The 19,874-nt window shown below is 41.2% G+C and overlaps 1 protein-coding gene across 1 annotated transcript in view; it reads left to right on the top strand.

Moving 5' to 3' along the window:
• The window catches only part of MBD2 (methyl-CpG binding domain protein 2), a 69,168-nt gene that overhangs the window by 13,514 nt on the left and 35,780 nt on the right, over nt 1-19,874 (top strand). The window contains exon 2 of the mRNA XM_068993782.1: nt 3,447-3,606. Within this exon, the coding sequence (XP_068849883.1) occupies nt 3,447-3,606 (160 nt within the window). The remainder of the gene's footprint in view (nt 1-3,446; nt 3,607-19,874) is intronic.

Below are 19,874 nucleotides of genomic sequence, written 5' to 3'. Positions count from 1 at the left end.
AGCTGGAGTATCTGATTATACGACTGTATGGCTATTACAACTTAATTTAAATTAATTGTAATTATATTAAACTGACACAATAACAGGCTACTCTACCAGTTTTTCACTAGGAATTTTTTTTTTTTTGGTAGTATTTCCTTTGTTACGTAGTGTCAAATTAACGATGAGAAAATTTTCCAGTTCAGTATTTTAAATTCCAGGCAATATATTAATGTTTTAAATAAGCATAGACTTTTCTGTTCCATTGTGTCTGCGAATGAAAACCGTGTTCTTAACTATTCAGCTGATGTTGTGCAGTCTCTGAGTCGTGTCCAGCTCTCTGCAGCCTCATGGACTGCCGCACGCCAGGCTGTGTCCTCTGCTCTTTCCCTGAGTCTGCTCAGATTCATATCAGTGGAGTCGGTGATTCTGTCCAACTGTGTCGTCCTCTGCCGCCCCTTTCTCCTTTTGCCTTCAGTCTCTCCCAGCAGCAGGGTCTTTTCCAATGAGTCTGCTTTTCACATCAGGTGGCCCTTTGGAGCTTTGGCTTCAGCATCAGTCCTTCCAGTGACTATTCGGGGTTGATTTCCTTTAGGATTGACTGGTTTGATCTCCTTCCTGTCCAAAGAGACTCTGCAGAGTCTCCTCCAGCACCACAGTTCGAAAGCATGAGTTCTTTGGCACTCAGCCTTTTTTATGGTCTAACTGTCACATCTGTACATGACTACTGGAAAAATCATGGCTTTGACCACATGGACCTTTGTTGGCAAAGTGATGTCTCTGCTTTTTAATATGCTGTCTAGGTTTGTCATAGCTTTCCTTCCATCGAGCTCGCATCTTTTAATTTCATGGCTGCAGTCATTGTATGCATTGATTTTTTTTTTTTTTTAGCCCAAGGGAATAAAATGTCACTGCTTCCACTGTTTCCCCTTCTGTTTGCTATGAAGTGATGGGACTGATACCATTTATTTTGGTGTTTTCAACGTTGTATTTCAAGCCAGCTTTTTCCCTCTCCTGTTTTACCATTTTTGCTCTCAGAAGTTACTTTAATACTAGCCTATATAAGTTTTGTTTGAGAGTTTTAATAAGGGACATGGTAATTTTGGGTTGTTTGACTTATCAAGGAAATGTGTAGATTGTAATAAAGTAGAATTGAGGGATAGTAGAATTATTTCTAACCGGGCTTGCAAAATCACAGATAACTTCATGGTTGCAGTGACATTCTACCTGGGCTTGGAGGATTTAATAGGTTTATGATAAGCAGAATATTGCTTATGTTCACCCTTCCTCTTGGAAAGACATAGCTGGAAGTCAAAGGTACATGGCGTATTTTTGGTGACACTGAGTTTAGAATGTGGGGTATCTTGACGTCTGGTAGGAAAAAGTCAGGAAAAAGTACTTGAACAGTTGGAAGGTTTTTGATGTTTTACTAAGAAGGCCAAGCTGTTGTGCCAGTATTGAAGAGTCTCTGAACATTTGGAACTTGGTACTGGCCGTCTGGGCCGAGGGATGGCGCCCTGCACACTGTTTGTGGTCTTCTAGCCGGAAGATGCGTTGCTGGGTAGACAGTGATGCTGCGACAGATGATGCCTCAGAGGATCAGGTTGGGGGGTAAAGTTTGCAGCGGCCAGAGGTGATTCACATTTATACAGTACTGAGGGTCGTGTGCTGTTTTATTCCGCGATCCTGACCATGTCTGGAGATCTGGCCCAGAATGGGAGTTGAAGTTCGTTTAGACCTAACTCTGTATTCTCTCCTCTGCTGTGTTCTGGTTGCTCCTTGCTTCCTTCTATTCTGTTACATACTGGTCTTAACTGGTTGTTATCTTCATCTGTGGGCTGAATTCTATACCTTGAATTGTGTTACAGGAATAGCCACGTCATGTGATCGTGGAAAAAGAATGTTGATACGATCTTCAGCTGTCTTGAGGTCTGTGGTGGCTGGTGGAGTCTGTGGCAGACTGGGGTGTGTTGCTTCCGACTTGACCCCGAGAGAAGTTTTTGCTATTCCAGAGAAATGTAAATTGCTTGGTGTTCCAGCCTTTTCTCTTTTGTCTCTGGGTTGAATTATTTTTCTTTTATTGTGGTCAGTTGGAGCAAGGTTAAGTTCTCAATATGACATGCTGGCTTTTTTAAAAGGTTTTCTAGAATTCTCACAATTCTTGTCTGGTGCCATAGCTCACTGAAGTTTATGCTAGCACATTTTGGTTCAGACAATTTATTAGATAAGACTTTGGGGCGTTCTTCCTCTCAGTTTTTTCTTACAGTTCAGTGCCACGTGGGAAATTTTTTTGTTTTTGTTTTAGGAAAGACTAGTTTAGTTAGGCCTCTGTATAATTCTGGCACTTTGGTAATAATCCAGCTTTGACATTTTTTCTTACAAAAAGTAAGTTATTCTTGATACACTTCTCTGAGATAGGAGTTAGGCTAACAAAAGTCATGTCAGCGTCACACAAAAACATTAGCAAATGTTTACCTTAGTTTTTCTCCTTTTAGTAACATTAGGGAGCATTTATTATTGTCAGAATTCAGTTTTTTTTCCTGTTTTGTTTTGAGTTTAGATCGGTAGCCCAAAGGTTATATGGATTACAGGGGTGTGTGTGTTTGGCTGTGTGTGTGTGGTGTGTGTGTGTGTGGTGTGTATGTGGTGTGTGTGTGTGTGTGGTGTGTGTGTGTTTGGCTGTGTGTGGGGGGTGTGTGTGTGGGGTGTGGGGTGTGTGGGGTGTGTGTGGTGTGTGTGTGTTTGGCTGTGTGTGTGTGTGTGTGCTGTGTGTGGTGTGTGTGTGTTTGGCTGTGTGTGTGGTGTGTGTGTGTTTGGTGCTGTGTGTGTGCTGTGTGTGCTGTGTGTGTGTTTGGCTGTGTGTGTGGTGTATGTGTGTTTGGCTGTGCTCCATGGCTTGTGGGATCTTGGATCCTCTACCAAGGATGGAACCCGGGCCCCGTGCAGTGGAAGCATGGAGTCTTAACTGCTGGACCACCAGGGAAGTCCCTAAGTGTGCTTTTAACAAGAATTGTTGACATCAGAACAGTTTGTTTTGAAGTTCTTTCTAGTTACTGTTGGCATTGTGTACATGTAATACAGGGAAAAAAGCATTTCAAAAATCAGTCTGGAAAATGGGTAAAATAGAAGCCATTTGCAGCGTGTGCTATGCGGGCTCTTTGGGTTGGCGTTCTGTCAGTGGGTGCTGGGCGAGTGGCCAGTGGGATAACCTGTATTCACATCTGCTGTGTGTTCCAGCAGTGTGTCTAGGGGTGGTATGGTAGGTGGCAGACCCACTATCTCTTTCTTCAGGAAGTTAAGACATTCCTTTAAAACTTTTAATATTTCTTTGGAAAAAAATAAACATATGTAAAGCCATGATGTGATACTAATTGGGAGCAGAAAGGCAGGCATGAAGAAAAGGTTTAGGTAGCGATCTGGGGTATATATTGTTGCCTTTTGTACAATTAATGTTATCTTTCTTCTAGTCCGAGTGGTAAGAAGTTCAGAAGCAAACCTCAGTTGGCAAGGTATCTGGGAAATACTGTTGACCTCAGCAGTTTTGACTTCAGAACTGGAAAGATGATGCCTAGTAAATTACAGAAGAACAAACAGAGACTGCGGAATGATCCTCTTAATCAAAATAAGGTGGGTTGATCAGATGAGTGCTGTTTCAGAAGCTCTCCCCTAAGTCTCCTGCGTTGTTCTGTGTCACTGGAGTTTTGGTTGTCTGAATGCCCCAGTTTGGTTTTTTTTTTCCCCTTCCTTCTCCCCCCTGCAAAGCCTTTTGACTTAATAAATCTGATTAATTTTCTGGTAGTTGGCTTACAAAGAGAGAGAGCCTAAGTAACGATGTTGAAAACAACATTTCAGTATCTCCCTAGGCCAACGTATATCACACTCTGGGCCCATTGAGACTGTTGACAAAAAATTCTCTGTCGATGTTAATGGTCTCCTTTCCCCACCCCACCTCCCCCCTTAAAATAGTTCGTGTTGCCCATAAAGAGGTAAAATTTTATTGTGGTGCAAGTACCCTTACCACATAGTTTATATATACGTCCCTGTTAATTTTCAGGATTAGGATTTGAGAAAGAACAGTTTTTATTTTGACTTTTCGATGGTATTGAATAATATTCCTTTAAGAATAACATTCACGTTCTAATACTGTGATTGGAGATTTTTCCATTAGCTCTTACCCTTAGTGAGTTGCTTAGTTGATGATATATCATATAAGAATTTACATGAGTAGCATTTGAATTATGCTTATTTAATTGTATTAAAGCCCCCAATACCTTTACAAAGAAAGCGCCCACCTCCCCCTGTCCCCCAAACAACTAATCTTATAAACCTTCCCCCCCCACCCAGTTTTTTTTCCTCTAAATTTCAGAGAAACACGTTTTATGTGTGTTACCACACGATTGTCTCACACTGACCGTGAAAGCGGTGGAGGGAAAAGGAAGCACTTTTCTTTCTAGGGATGTGACTGGCGTAGGCCTGCGTGCCCCCTGGGAGCGCTGTGTTCGCTTGAGGACCCGGGAGCCCGTGTGTCGGAGAGCGGGCCGTGGGTCCAGGCAGTCATGCGTTCATGTTCTGGCTCGGCCTCTTCCTAGCTCACACAGTCACTGGCACCTTGATTAACCTCTGATGGCCTCAGGTTTCCCATCTGTAAACTTACGATCATAAAATCTTTCCCTGAGCGTTGTTGTGAGCAGTAAATAGGAGTTTCCGTGAAGTCACCTAGTGTGTTCTTTTCCTTTTCCCATTATAGCTTCCTAAGCACCAAGCTGCCTCGGTGAATGCTGTCACCTGGGGGCCCGGATGGGAAACTCTCTGACCGAGCCTCCTTTCCTCCTCTCCTTTTGCTTTTTCTGGAGAATATGGGGTCTCTGCTTCATATCCCTCTTTTTTTCAGAGTTTAGCTTAATAGTTTTTTGTTTTTTTTAAACAATAGCTTGATTTCCAAAAGCATCGTGTGGAGGTGAGAATGCACTTGTCCTCACGTATTGTGTTAGTTATCTGGCCCAGTTTCCAAAGTGGTGTTGGCAGGTTCCTGGTTTAGAGAGGCAGAGCTGGAAAGGGATGCTTGGAATTGCCTCCAAGTTGCCTACCTAACTATGGTGTCGATGATTCTGAAGCTGTTCAGGGCGCTGGGATATAGTGGTAGGAGTAGGGAGTGCTCAAGTTAGGACCTTGAGTGCAACTAGGGTCACTAGTAACTAGGCCACTAGCGTAACTAGGGGTGAACCTGTGTGATTTCAGCTTAAGAAAATCTGGATTCTGGGTTTATTTTGCTTTTTAAATGTAAGAGGAAAATTAAGATATATTTTTCTGAAACTGCCTTTTTAAAGCTCTAAACAGTCCTGGACATCTTTTGAAGGGGCTGAAATATGTATGAAAATGAACGGAATGCTTCCAAAGCACCCCGTTGTTAGCAGAATCGCAGTTCAGCTGTGCTCAGTGTGATGTGGAGATGCACCTCCTGCCGGTCACAGTTCCCTACAACCTGAACTAATCCATCTCTCCAGTTTGTGTGCACCTTTCCGCTCTAGCTGCGCTGGACTGCTCGTCGTCCTGCACCGTGGCATGTGCTCTCAAGGCTCTGCTTGCTCATTGCTGCTGCCTCTGCTTGGAATGTGCTTCCCCCCTTCCCCTCCATCTGGTGACCTGCTCCTCATCCACGGCCCAGCTCCATTGTCTCCATCTCTGTGAAGCCTGCCCTGCACCCTCCACCTGGAGCCAGGCCCTCCTCCCGTAGGCCTCCCCGCTGCTTGGCCACGAGGTCTGCGGCTGTCGGTCTGCTGCAGCTAGACTGTGAGCTCCGCGAGGGCAAGGCCCATGTCTCTGGTTTTGCTTTGTTTTGGTGTATATATATAGAATCCAAAGCCTGGCACACGGTAGGTACTTAATGTTTGCTGAATGTTTATTTATTTTTCACATCATTCCAGAAGTTTATAGTGGCTGTGAATGTTGATTGAATAAATGAATGCACTGTATGTATTTTGGAAATGCCTTTTGTTACCGTTTTCTGAAAGTGCTCTGTCTGAATTTTGGGGCCCTGATCTTGTGTTTGCGTCTGATTTTATTTTAGTTAAGACAGAAAATGGAGCTTTTCCTTTTTTTCTAAGTAAGCTTCCTTTCGGGGTAACACTGACATTATCTCTATAAAGCAGAAAACATATTTGTGGGTAATTAATAATAACTATACCAGGTCTTTCTAAAGTAATACTGCAGTATAGAGAAAGTTGAGAGATATACAGATTTAAAGAGATTTAAACAGGAATCTGAGGTAGAGTTTGGCTTTGAAGTCAGATTGTGAAACTGGCTGAAGTTCATTAATGCATTAATATTTTTTAATATTCACTAGTTTTATTTTTTAGATTCCACATATAAATGATAACATACAGTATTTGTTTGTCTCTGTCTCACTTTTTTCACTTAGCATAATGCCCTCCAGATACATCCATATTGTTGCAGTGCCAAAATTTCATTCTTTTTTTTTTTGATTTTTTTTTTTAATGGCTGAGTAGTATTCTGAGGTGTGTGTGGTGTGTATGGTGTGTGTCTATCTATGTGTACATTTATATATCAGATCTTCTTTCTCCATTTATCTGTTGATAGACACTTTAGGTTGCTCCCGTGTCTTGCTTACTGTAAATAATGCTGCTATGACCATTTGGGTGCATGTATTTTTCAAATTAGTGCTTTTATTTCAGCTACATACTTGGGAATGGGATTTTTTTTTAAAGACTGTTATCTTGAAAAAATTAGAAATGTAAAGAACAAGATAAACTTTGAATTATAAGCAATACAGTTATAAACAGTATAAATTATAGATTATATTGACTGGTATGTTGATTTTAGTATATCTTTTGTATCAGAGGGGAATTTACTGAGTGAATAACTTCAAGTATGTTTGGAAAGATACCTTTTGAAGAACTTTAAAATGGTCTTTAACCCTTTTAGGATTGGTGGGTGCAGTAGAGTGGAGGTCGTCTCTCAGTTGACATTTACTAAGGCTTTTGCAGTACCTCTTCCTGTTTGTCTCAAATCCAGTCTCAAACTCACCCTGGAAATCTGTTCCATTCTAGATTGCATTGTACCTTATTGATTTTCTTGCCACTCTCATAATTATTTCTAGCCCTGACATCCATCTCTTTAGTTGACAAAGTCAAATTAAAATAGCCAGTTTGTTACTGAAGTTATTCCCTTTGGCTAATGGAAAAAGACTAGAGAGTGATTTGGAAGTCGTCAGGCTCGAGCTGATTTTTTGAAGTCATGAGTGGCTTCCTCGGAGCTCACTCACAGGGAGGAGTCGTAGGAGGGCAGCACTGCCAGTAGCAGTTCTTGTGAAGATGTTTCATCACAGATGTTCCAGCCACCAGCCACACGTGGCTGCTGAGTACTTGAAGAGTGCCTAGTGTGGTTGACTAACTGAACTTGTAGTTTTATTTAATTAAGTTTAAATAACCACATGTGCCTAGTGGCTACCATATTGGACTGCACAGTTCTAGAGTGTGCCTCTTAAAAATGACTTTTGCTTTAAAATCTAAGTACTGTTTAGGTGTTTATGCAGGCTTTATTTTTCCAAAGAGGAGATGTTTCAAGGTTTTAAGAGATAACGACCCTTAACCTTTTAAGAAGGAAGTTAATTTCCTAACATACTTAGAGAACAGTCTTAAGATTGGATAGAAAAGCGTATGGTGATCCTCAGTGCGTGATATATTTAAAGAACTTCAGTAGCTTAGTTTTCTTGCTAGAAATTTATTTTAATGTTTCAGATGTGTAAATATTAAACTGAATTCCTGTGTTTCTAGCTCTCAACAACACTGAAACATTTATGAATTAAATCCACAAAACTAGCAAACTTCAAGTTCTCTAACATCACTGAGACTTATATTTTACAGCTTGCTCACAATATGCATCTGGTGTGGAACACATTATATTTCAGCCTGACTTGTCAGTGCTACTAATACCTTGGGAGGACTCAGTTCTTTCATCATATTTCCCTGGTCACACAAATTGGATGTATTTGGAAATAAAGAGCATTATGGTCCCTTGAAGGAATTAATTGTATCAGTCTGCCATTATTTCTTCTCATGAATTACCTTGGTTTATGGTAGTATACTGGGCTTCCCTGATCACTCAGTGGGTAAAGAATTTGCCTGCCAAGGAGGAGACGCAGGTTCAATCCCTGGGTCAGGAATATCCCCAGGAGAAGGGATATTAGCCCTGTCCTAAGTGCTCCATCGAATCATCCAGCAGGTGATTTGCTCTAATTATCTTCAACAAAATAATAATAACAGATTCTTGAAGAGAGCTAATATTTCTTGGGGGCAATAGTGTTGCGCATTGGGAAACTTCAGTGAGTTGGTGGTAGTGGTGGGAATCAGATTGGGTGTTGGATGTAGAATGGGTACCATCTGGGAAAAGTGGGGTCTGGAAGCAGGGAGAGCAGTTAGAGCAGTTTAGTCCGGAGAAGCAATAAGGGCCTGGACTAACGCTGTAGCCAGGAGGTATAAAAAGGTGAGACTCAATCAAGACAAGTCAGTAGATGAGTCTCTGATGAGTGTAGAGCGTGGGAACTGCTGATGCCTGCTCCAGTTCTGGGGTGAGTCCCTTGGGACAGTGGTCAAGGGGGAATAGGGCAGGAAGAGCAAGTTTGGGGAGAGGGTAGATAAAGAAGACTGAGTTAAACTACTCTTATCTCTTGGACTCTGAAAGATCTCATAGACTTCCAGGGATTCCCGAGTCACGCTATGAGAACTCCTGTCATAGTGGTTTGCTAAACATTGACATTGCCCAGTGTAGGGGCAGATAGAGAAGTATCTTGTCACATTGTAGGCAGTGAATAAAAAATTAGTTATGTGGAGAGGCAGAAGGAACCTCCAGCAAGGTAGTAGGAGAGTGAAGAGAATGTGGTGTTGTAACAGCCTAGGAGAGGTTTTATTGCTGGGTGCCCTGGCAAGATGGAGGAGGATAAAGACTTTGTAGTGTTCACTGGATTTTCAAATAAGTTACCTGGTAACTTGGATATAACCAGCATCAGAGGGTTAGAAGGACCAGGAGTCATATTTAGAATGCCAGAAACTTTCTGGGAAACCAGAAATTATGAGCAAAGCTGTAGCCTGCCATTGTAAAAGTTTAAAAATTTTTTACTTAATCTTACTTGATTACGACCTGCACACATGGTGGAAAGGATATTCTGTGAGACGCATCTCTCTCCTCTTTGAGTCTCTCAGGCTCAGCCTCTTCCCTAGAGGAATTATCGTCAGCCAGTTTTGTTTGTATACCCTTTCAGAGCTTCTGTGCACTTACTGAGCATGTACGCATACGTGCATTTCTGCCTCTGTCCTCATAAAATGGTTAGACTGCTCTTGTGAAGTTTGAATGAGAGACGGAGGAAAGAGGACAGTGTTTGGAAAAGAAGACACAATCACGGAACATTATCACTGTTGCTGTTTTTCCTTTAAAAGATGAACGAGGCCCGCTTGGAACTGGTAGAGTCAGGGAAGATGTCTAACCTGAGAGTCCACATTTCAGGATGCTCTCCAGGAACCTTTGAAATGTGTATAATATTTTCTATTGTTTTTTCCTAAGGAGAAAGTAATCTTCACCAGTTTCTCAAAGGAGAATGTAATTGAAAAAGTTAACTACTGTTTTACAGCAGGAGAAGGAGCAAGGCTTTGGCAAAAAATGTTAAGGATCAGCTCACTTGCTGTAGCTCACATTAGACCTTTGTTTAACTGATGAGGAATTTTTTCACTTATTAAAGTAGCACCTTAGTGGGGTGATTTATTTCAGAACTATGGACCCCGTTGTCAACTAAAGGGCCCTGTGGTAGGATCAGTCTGATTACTAGCTCCTGGTATTGTGGTAAGATCTACTTGTTGGCTTCCACCTTCCTAGTATCTTTCCATCTAAACTGAAAACAGAGATCCCATTCCTTCCATAAAACACTCCTGGCCAATAGGAAGGTAGCGGAAATGTTTTCCAAAGATGCTGGTCCTGTTCTCAGTATTTATTAAGCCTCGTGGAACAGAGTGGCTGCTGGTCTCTCTGTTAGACCCGTTGAGGGTGGAAAGGGGAGGGAGTAGATCACAGATGATGAATCCAGCATTTCTAGGCCTTGAAGTGCTTGCAGGGTATCACTGACATCTCACTTAAGTGTGGGCCACTCTTAAGTACAGGTTTTTGTGCAGTTGAAAGAAATGGACAGAAGCAGAAGTGAGGAGCGAGTAGCTGCTACAACAGTACAGTGAGGAATAATGATGGTCTAGACATACGTGGCGGAGAAGGCAATGGCACCCCACTCCAGTACTCTTGCCTGGAAAATCCCACGGACGGAGGAGCCTAGTAGGCTGCGGTCCATGGGGTCGCTAAGAGTCTGACATGACTGAGCGACTTCACTTTCACTTTTCACTTTCATGCACTGGAGAAGGAAATGGCAACCCACTCCAGTCTTCTTGCCTGGAGAATCCCAGGGACGGGGGAGCCTGGTGGGCTGTCGTCTGTGGGGTTGCACAGAGGCGGACATGACTGAAGCAACTTAGCAGCAGTATCAGCAGCAGACATACATGGTGATAGAAGTGAAGGGATCCTGGTCTTGTTCTGAATATGGGATTGACAGAATTCACTAATGAACTGGGTGTGAAAGATGACAGAGAATACCCAAGTGTGAGCCCTTAGATTTTAGGTAGATTGAATGACTAGGTAAATGGGGTTGCTAGGTAAATCTCAGCGTCTACTGAGATTGCCTTAGGAAAGAATTTATATGGGTGAATGCAATGAATTCAACTTTGAGTGGCCAGAGTTTGAGATGCTTATTAAACATCCAAATGGATTTGTCATGTCGTGTGTGTGTACTGATTGAGAGGTCTGAGCTGGAGAGTCATTAGGTAGAAAGTTACATAGGTAGTTTTTCAAGTAATGGGCCTGGAGCTTATAGACAGAAGGATCCAGAATGAAGCTCTGAGAAAATCCAGTGATTGACATTGAAGTAGAGCAGAAGGAGCCAGCAGAGTGGATTGTGAAAGGTAGGAGAGACGCAGGAGAGGGGAATGTTTCCAAATGGAGAATGGTCAGGTGTACTGATGGCCACTGAAACGTTCCAAACGGAGAATGGTCAGGTGTGCTGATGGCCACTGAAACGTTGAATGGAGGAAGACAGAAATTTCCATTGAGTTTGGCAGCAGGAAGGTCATTAATAATCTTGATACCAGTGGTTTTGGGGGAAAGAGGAGCCAGATTGGATTGGGTTGAAAGTGAATGAGAGTTAAAATTGCTCACGGTGGACAATTCTTTCAGTAACTTTTCTTGACTAGGAAGGAGAATCACTAGATGGTAGATGAAAGGGATACTGATTCGGTTAATTTCCCATTTTATACTGTGGAAAGGTAAGAATGGGGCCTGTTGCACCAGTGGGAAACCACAGAAGTTTAAGCACATTGGCAGTGTAATGATGGACCATGGAGTCTATACTGGGTGGGGAAGAATATGGAAGAGGCTTTGAAAGAGTAAGAAAACAGGTCAGCCAGTGGGCAGGGAGTATTGACGGGTTCAAAGAACCTGGAGGGCAGTCCTCAGTGAGTTATAAGAACAGGAAGTAGAAATTGGAAGGTTGGATGCTTGCCTGAGATATTGGACACGGAATAGTTACCAGTGTAGACAAGCCTGTGCCTGTAATGTTAGGTGGGTGAGGCTGGGTAGAAGAACAGGTTAGAGGATTCAGGATGTTGGGTGGATTATCCACGTGGGTACTGAGGCCTCTAAGAATGAAGACTAAGAGCTGGGTTGGGGAAGAAAACATGAAACAGAAACTAAAGTCCTCAGTGAGTAAAGGAGAAATCAGGGAGGAAGGCAGAAAGTCATACAGTCAGACCCTGTGAGCTTCAGGGGAGCTCTGCTTTTTGAAGGAGGAAAAATAGAGAAATGATGTGAGAAAGTAATGGGGAGAAAGGAGGAAAGCTGAACCACTTACTGGGCCTTAGAAATGTAGTTGTCAGAGAGGAAGAAGGGAAAAGCCTCTATCTGGAAGAACTTTAGGGGCATAGGATCTTTGAGGGGTGGCAAGTTTAAGGAAGTCCAGGAACTGGAGAGAATGTTCAAAGAAAATGTTGAGGATATAGGAGAGCCTGCTGACTCCCAAGAGTGTACAGGGTAAGGACTGGCAGGGGAAGTGATGGGTAAGGTTAGGGGTTGGTTTTCAAACTGAGCTGGTAAAGAATCCGCCTGCAATGCGGGAGACCTGGGCTTGATCCCTGGGTGGGGAAGGTGCCCTGGAGAAGGGAACGGCTACTCCCTCCAGTATTCTGGCCTGGGGAATTCCAGGGACGGTGTATAGTCCATGGGGTCGCAGAGAGTCGGACACAGCTGAGCGACCTTCACTTGGTTTCGCTTGACCATAACTAGAATTTTTAAGACGCGAGACAATGGGATAGGAAACAGCGCACATTCCATTTAGTAAGGCTGATTATTGCAGGTGATTTTTGTGATCTGTACACCCTTGTGTGTACTGAGTCATGATTTAAAGTATATATTTCTACTCTTAGTTGAAGTCAAAAAAGTTTGAGGGCCACTGAACTACAGGGTGGGCGTACAGAATGTTATAGAGATGAGTACTGCGTGATGACGTATGATCTGGGGGGCTTGGCTGTTGGGTTATTATGAAGATAGGATGTGGGGTGTGATGGGACTAATTTTGATAATTGCTAGAGCAGAGTATGCAAACATTTGGAATATAATTGTCCTGATTTTTTAGAAAGGAAGTGTGTACCTCTGCCAGATAACTATAATGAATGAACTTAGAAGCACTTTCTTAGGCAAATAGGACTTGTTTGGATCTCTGAGCCCCCGAAGAACTGACTTTATTCCTGCCTTAGTTCTCAGCCCCCCTACATGCCTGATATGTTACAGGACTACTCAGCGGAGTATGGGCTCCTTAAACAAGCACCTTTGCTCACCTTCCTGAGAGAACAGTCTTACAATTTGGGACAGGCTGAATTCTCAGTAAAGTTTTTGGAATCCAAAGTTGATTAGCTCCACTTATCTCCTTGTTGTCATTTAGTCGCTCAGTCGTGTCTGACTCTTTGCGACCCGATGAACTATAGCCCACCAGGCACTTCTGTCCATGGAATTTCCCAGGCAAGAATACTGGAGTGGGCTGCCATTTCCTTCTCCAAGGGATCTTCCTGACCCAGGGATCAAACCCACATCTCCTGCTTGGCAGGCAGATTCTTTACCACTGAGCCCATGGAAGCCCCTAGTTAGTATTATCTGGTTTATCACCTAGTTAATGTTATTGTTACAGATTAAATTGTGTAACTCAATCAAGTGATTACCTGTCTCATCACTATTACTTAATCTGTTGACACCCTATTGATTGACCTTATAGTTTGCCCCAAGGTTTTAATTTCCATACCAGTCTCCTCTGTCTAGAACCACTGCTAAATTTTAGGTTATTTTAATGTACAGATGAGAAGTTGTTACGGCAAGTTATACGGAGATGATTAAGTTTTCAGATCCATAGTGAACATTTTTCCTGAACCATGGCTATCTGAGAGCAGCATGGCATGCTTCTTGCCAACGTGCATAGATTGTTTCGATGCCTTAATCTCATCTTGGCAGTCTTCTGGGTTATAAATTCTTTGTACTGTTTATTTCCCATTATTTCATGTTATAACATCACTCTAATTGACTTTGCCAGAAATACCATCTGAGGATTATTTTCCCATGGGATACTTTCGTAGGGCTGGCTATGTATCTTTAAGCATAACTTCATGTTACATAGTAATTAATGGAACAAGTCTGGGGGTTATTTTACATTAGTGATCTTGAGGTGTATAGTAGAGATGATCATGTTTGATAATTTTGACATGGATGTTGTAGACCACATTGAATTAGTAGCTTCCACTTAACATAGCATGTACAAGTTTAAGACTGACAGTGAGACTATTTAGGAATAAGGGCTGCATAACTTAAGATCTTACACGTAACAGACCTTTTATGCATCATTTACTCCATAAAATTTTTTTTTTTAGCACATTCTGTGTGCACAGACATTATTCCAGATTCTGGAAATACTGTGTTTGTGGAACTTATTATTCTAGTGCGTTGACTAACACAATTTAAATATTAAATGCTACACAGTTAATTAAGAATGGTTGAGATTGACTCTGTGGCTGTGTTAGGCCGAATGATCAGAAGGGAATGATTTTTGGCCAAGAACTGAATGAGAAGATTCAGTTCTACAAAAACCAGAGGGTGAAGTGTTCTAAGCAGAGGGAATAGCCAGTGCAAAACCCTTAAGGCAGGATACGTGTAGCACGTGAGGACAGGTAGTAGGCTGGAGGTCAGTGAGTGGGAGAGAGGTACTAGGTGAGGCCAAGGAAGCAGACAGACCTAGTCACTGGACCTGGCACACCAGGATGAGGAAGGGTATAGAATGCTCTTGTGGACTTTACTTAGGGGGCAGTATGATTTTTTTTTTTTTGCTGCTGTGTGGAGGATGTACTATAGAGGGGCAGGAGTGGAAGTCGGGGGTCAGTTATAACAGGAGGCTATTTACCTAAGCTGGAATGATGGTGGCTTGGACAGTGCTCATTTAATGAATAATTAAAGAAGGAGTAAGATGTAGCAAGAGACACTATAACTAAAGTTGACCTTTGAACAACACGTTTGAACTGTACGCATCCACGTATATGCAAATTTTTTTTCCATAGTAAATAACTGCAGTACCAGCGGTCAGCAGTTGGTTGAATCCATGGGTGCAAAACCACAGATCAAAGCTTTCTTTGTGAGAAGTGTTGACACTCCAAAGTCCCACGTTGTTCAAGGGCCATTCCAGAGAACTTCTACTTTTCTCATGTGCAGAAATCTTTAGCTGCAAAATGAAGATAACTAAGAAGTTATTAACAACTAACAGCACTGTTCCATTTTTTGGCCGATTTGAGCTAGGTGTTTAGATATGGATGGGATAAAGATTTCTAGGAAGCAAACAGTGAACGGAAGAAATTTGGCCACGTTAGCAGACAGACTTGCTGATGAGAGTAGTCTGTTCAGTATGAGTAGGTTCAGCTTGTTAACAGTTAGTTCCTCAGAGATATCAGAATGTACTAGACCTTCTGAGAGGTTCTGGGCTTGACCTTTGTGCTAATAATGAGAGTAGATGTAGAGACATAGTTGCCCGTGGTATGGTTCTGTCAACATTTATTTTGGATGTTGGAGTTTCTGTCTGTGGATGTCAGTTTCACTTAAGTTTTATAGGTCCTGCAGAGTTACCTGATGTTTAGACTCTCTCAGTGAGAGAATGAAGCCCTGCAGAAAATGATTTGTGTGACTGTTTTCATAATTCTAAGATTGTGTACTCAGCTAGTGCCAGCCCGGATGTAAAGGAGATAATGAATTCCATGCAGAAGAAGCCTTAGTTTGAGCAGAGCTGCTCTGTTTGAAACTCATTAGCCATCAGTCCTTTTATGACCTCATATTAACTAAAGTTCCAAGAAGGTACTTTTCAAACAAAATTCTTTAAAACTTGATTTCAGTGATGAATTTCAAACCGCTTCAATTAACTATATCCTCTTTTAATGAGCTCAAAGTAGAGTCCACCCGTTTTATTATCTTTTACATATTCAGTATTCCATTGATCTCCTTAAAAAGGTATTATCTTATTTACAATATTACATGAAGTGGATTTTCATTACAAAATCATAAATCCCAGATACATATTTTCTTTACTTTTTGCAAAAACCTTTTTGCAAAGTTGCACGACTTCGTCAATATACTAAAAACCACTGAATGTCAATATACTAAAACCCACTGAATTGTATAAAATGGTGGATTTTATGTTGAGTGAGTCATATAAAAAAAACAGAAGGACTGTAAAGCACTTTATATTGTTGGCTTTTGACTTTTGTGGAAACGAATTGGCTACTGTGTATATCCGGGAGCGAATCCAAAATTAAGTTTTGAGGATAATCTTGGTTCCCCCTAAAGCTCAGGCTCCTCTTTGCGTTAACCAGGAGGTGACTTTCCTTATGGGGAAGCTTAATAGGTTAAGGTTTTAAATTTCAATAGCATGTTCAATAAGATGATAGTGCTAATAATAGAGATGCTGCTGCTGCTAAGTCGCTTCAGTCGTGTCCGACTCTGTGCGACCTCATAGATGGAAGCCTACCAGGCTCCCCTGTCCCTGGGATTCTCCAGACAAGAAGACTGGAGTGGGTTGCCGTTTCCTTCTCCAGTGCATGAAAGTGAAAAGTGGAAGTAAAGTTGCTCAGTCATGTCCGACTCTTCGTGACCTCATGGACTGCAGCCTACCAGGCTCCTCTGTCCATGGGATGTTCCAGGCAAGAGTACTGGAGTGGGTTGCCATTGCCTTCTCCAGATAGTAGAGATAGCTACTCTTTATTCAGAGTTTATGTGCCAACATGACTATAAGCTATACCACTGTTTTGTCTCCTCGCTGCCCTGTGAGTGTAAGCTCTGAAGGATTTTGCTATTTGTGAATGACTCCATACACAGCACACGGTCTGTACCTGGCAGATAGTAGGCATTCAATATTCGTTCAGTAACTGACTTAATGAAAGCTGCTTGAGCAGCAGCATCGCACATGCATTATCTTGTTTGATTTTTGTAAGAATCTTAAGAATAGTTACTGTATTTACCTCGTTTACAGATGAGGAAAACGACTTTAGAAAAATAAAGTCTTTGCTTCTCAAATTGGGACATGAATATCTCTTGGGGTATGCAAAACCACAGAATTAAAATGATGCCTGGAAGTGTCCTGTTTTCTTCCTTTTCTCCATTTTAAAAATTGAAGTAGGTGGGGTTTATCTATTTTCAAAAAAGTTCAGAGGGTAGCAATGAAACAGTATTTGAACGCTACAGCTTAGAGACACGTGATCGGCATCACTGCTTTACTTTTCCTCTTCTCCAGCGTTGTGTGCTCGGAGAAGGCAATGGCACCCACTCCAGTACTCTTGCCTGGACAGTCCCACAGACGGAGGAGCCTGGTGGGCTGCAGGCCATGGGGTCGCAAAGAGTCGGGCACTGCTGAGCGACTTCACTTTCACTTTCCACTTTCCTGTATTGGAGAAGGAAATGGCAACCCACTCCAGTGTTCTTGCCTGGAGAATCCCAGGGACGGGGGAGCCTGGTGGGCTGCCATCTGTGGGGTCGCACAGAGTCGGACACGACTGAAGCGACTTAGCAGCAGCAGCAGCAGCATTGTGTGCTTAGTTGCTCAGTCGTGTCCGACTCTGCAACCCCATGGGCTGTAGCTGCCAGGCTCCTCTGTCCACGGGAATTCTCCAGGCAAGAACACTGGAGTGGGTAGCCGTTCTCTTCTCCAGGGGATCTTCCCAACCCAGGGATTGAACCCATGTCTCCCACATTGCAGGCAGATTCTTTACCAGCTGAGCTACCACGGAAGCCCTTTCTAGGATTAACCACATTAAATGATTGAAAGGTTACACAATAATCAGGCCACACTAGTTTAGTCCTTTTCAGAGTCATCTTCAGTGAGTTGTCCTTTAAATATGTTCTTGGCTTTTATGGAAGATCACTAGAAAAAGAAAAAGCATTTGAAATCTGTTTAATATCTGTTGTGATGTTAAGTGTCTATGTGTTTTTTCTAGGTTTAACACCAGCTTTTGTTTTCCTCTTTAATTGGTATGCTTTCTCCTTTCTGAGTATGAAATCTGTGTCATTGAATGTTCCTTTTTCTGCCCACACCCCTAGAAAGTTCAGATCCACATCAGATGGTGAAGGCTAGAATCAATTACTGTTAACCATTTCAAAAGGAAATTTGTTTCTCCTTGTCCTTGATTAAAATTAATTTTTATTGTATATTTGTTTTTTGAAGTTTTAAGAGCCATCTCAGATATTTATTAGAAAAAGATAAAAGTTAAAAAAATTTTTTAAATTTTTATATTTGTATTCATCCCAGGGGGGATAGAATAAATTGTCAACAATTATTTGAGTTATTTGAAAACGTCCCAGCTTAATATACACATTATTATAAAATACACTAAACTTGTATTTGAGGCTAGCCTGTATACTGAGAAGATATATCGAAGATTGGAAACTGTTAGAATGTGTGTTTCTGTCAGTTTAGTTTTATAATATAAGGAACTCTGTTTCACTTATTCCTATATTGAAAGGGAAGATTTCAAATACACGAATTGCTTTAATCTTGTCCGATTTGGAAAAAAGTACTTTAAGGACAGAAAACAGTAGCAGTCCCTTTTCTGATCTGTTTATACAGTAAGGTTAAAATTTTGCTGTGATTTTCCAGACAACTTTCTGTTTGGTAATTCACATTTGCATTTTTAGATTGTCATGTAGCAATACACAGATACATTAACCATGTTTTAATATTAAACTCACACATGCGCAAAAGTCTCAAAAAGAATGCTAAAATAACCACCACTATAATGACCATTAATGTATCCACCAGAGTTTATGTGGGTATATTTCCTAAAACTGTACAAATGTTAGATTTTTAATCTGGCAATATGATATTACAGAGAAGTTGTTTTTCTGTTATTGTTCAGTGTGGTCATCTTCGTATATGCTTAATCCTTACTAGTCACTTGTGTTATTTCATTTTTTTCTTTTTCTTTTTTTCATTTCCCTTGGTGTATCAGTGTCTTTGTTACTGGTTTCTAAGAACTTATTTATGACTGAGGATGTCATACAGTACAAATGAAATACCGTATTTTATTGCCATCAGTCTATTATAATGTTTTGTAATTTGTTTTGTATTTATATTAAAATATATGTTTAAAAGAATGTTTGCTTTATAACTCCTAGGTTCATGGCAGATTGGTAGTTATTTAGAAAAACTCAGACAACTGGGTTTGAATTAACAGTGACTCTTTTGATAGTCCTCAGGAGAGAATGGTAATAAAATTTACTTTTTTTGTGACAGTTTCTGGGAAAACCATTTAGTCCAGCTTCTCAGGTTATTTTACATGATACTATTGTAGAATACAAAATTAATTCGTAAAAAATTCTTTCTTCAGAGCTTTCAGGCTAGTTTAAAAAAGGAAAAATAATAAAATATAAATAAGGTCAACAGAAGAGCAGTGTTGCACACTCTTGAAAAATCTCATTCCGTTCCACTGGGCAATAAACTGTCATTGTCAGACAATGAAATTTTTTAACCAATAGATTAATTTTTTATTATATCACAAACATAATGAAAAAAAAATTAGTCTTATCATTGTAGCACCGGTAGTTTTACATGTTACATGCTTCCTTCCAGTCTGTGTGGATTCAGGGTTTTATAGTTTTTTTCCTTTTATAGTTTTGAATAGTTTAAGCTAGTCTCTGTGTCCTCCAGTCATTCTTTTTTTTTTTTAATTTTGTTTTTTTAATTTTTTTAATTTTAAAATCTTTAATTCTTACATGTGTTCCCAAACATGAACCCCCCTCCCACCTCCCTCCCCATAACATCTCTGTGGGTCATCCCCATGCACCAGCCCCAAGCATGCTGTATCCTGCGTCAGACATAGACTGGCGATTCAATTCTTACATGATAGTATACATGATAGAATGCCATTCTCCCAAATCATCCCGCTCTCTCCCTCTCCCTCTGAGTCTAAAAGTCTGTTATACACAGCTGTGTCTTTTTTCCTGTCTTGCATACAGGGTCATCATTGCCATCTTTCTAAATTCCATATATATGTGTTAGTATATTGTATTGGTGTTTTTCTTTCTGGCTTACTTCACTCTGTATAATCGGCTCCAGTTTCATCCATCTCATCAGAACTGATTCAAATGAATTCTTTTTAATGGCTGAGTAATACTCCATTGTGTGTATGTACCACAGCTTTCTTATCCATTCATCTGCTGATGGACATCTAGGTTGTTTCCATGTCCTGGCTATTATAAACAGTGCTGCGATGAACATTGGG

Source organism: Capricornis sumatraensis, chromosome 21, assembly GCF_032405125.1.
Source record: "Capricornis sumatraensis isolate serow.1 chromosome 21, serow.2, whole genome shotgun sequence".
NCBI lineage: Eukaryota > Metazoa > Chordata > Mammalia > Artiodactyla > Bovidae > Capricornis > Capricornis sumatraensis.
Note: the sequence above shows the minus strand (reverse complement) of the source record. Positions and strands in the feature narration are given on the sequence as shown.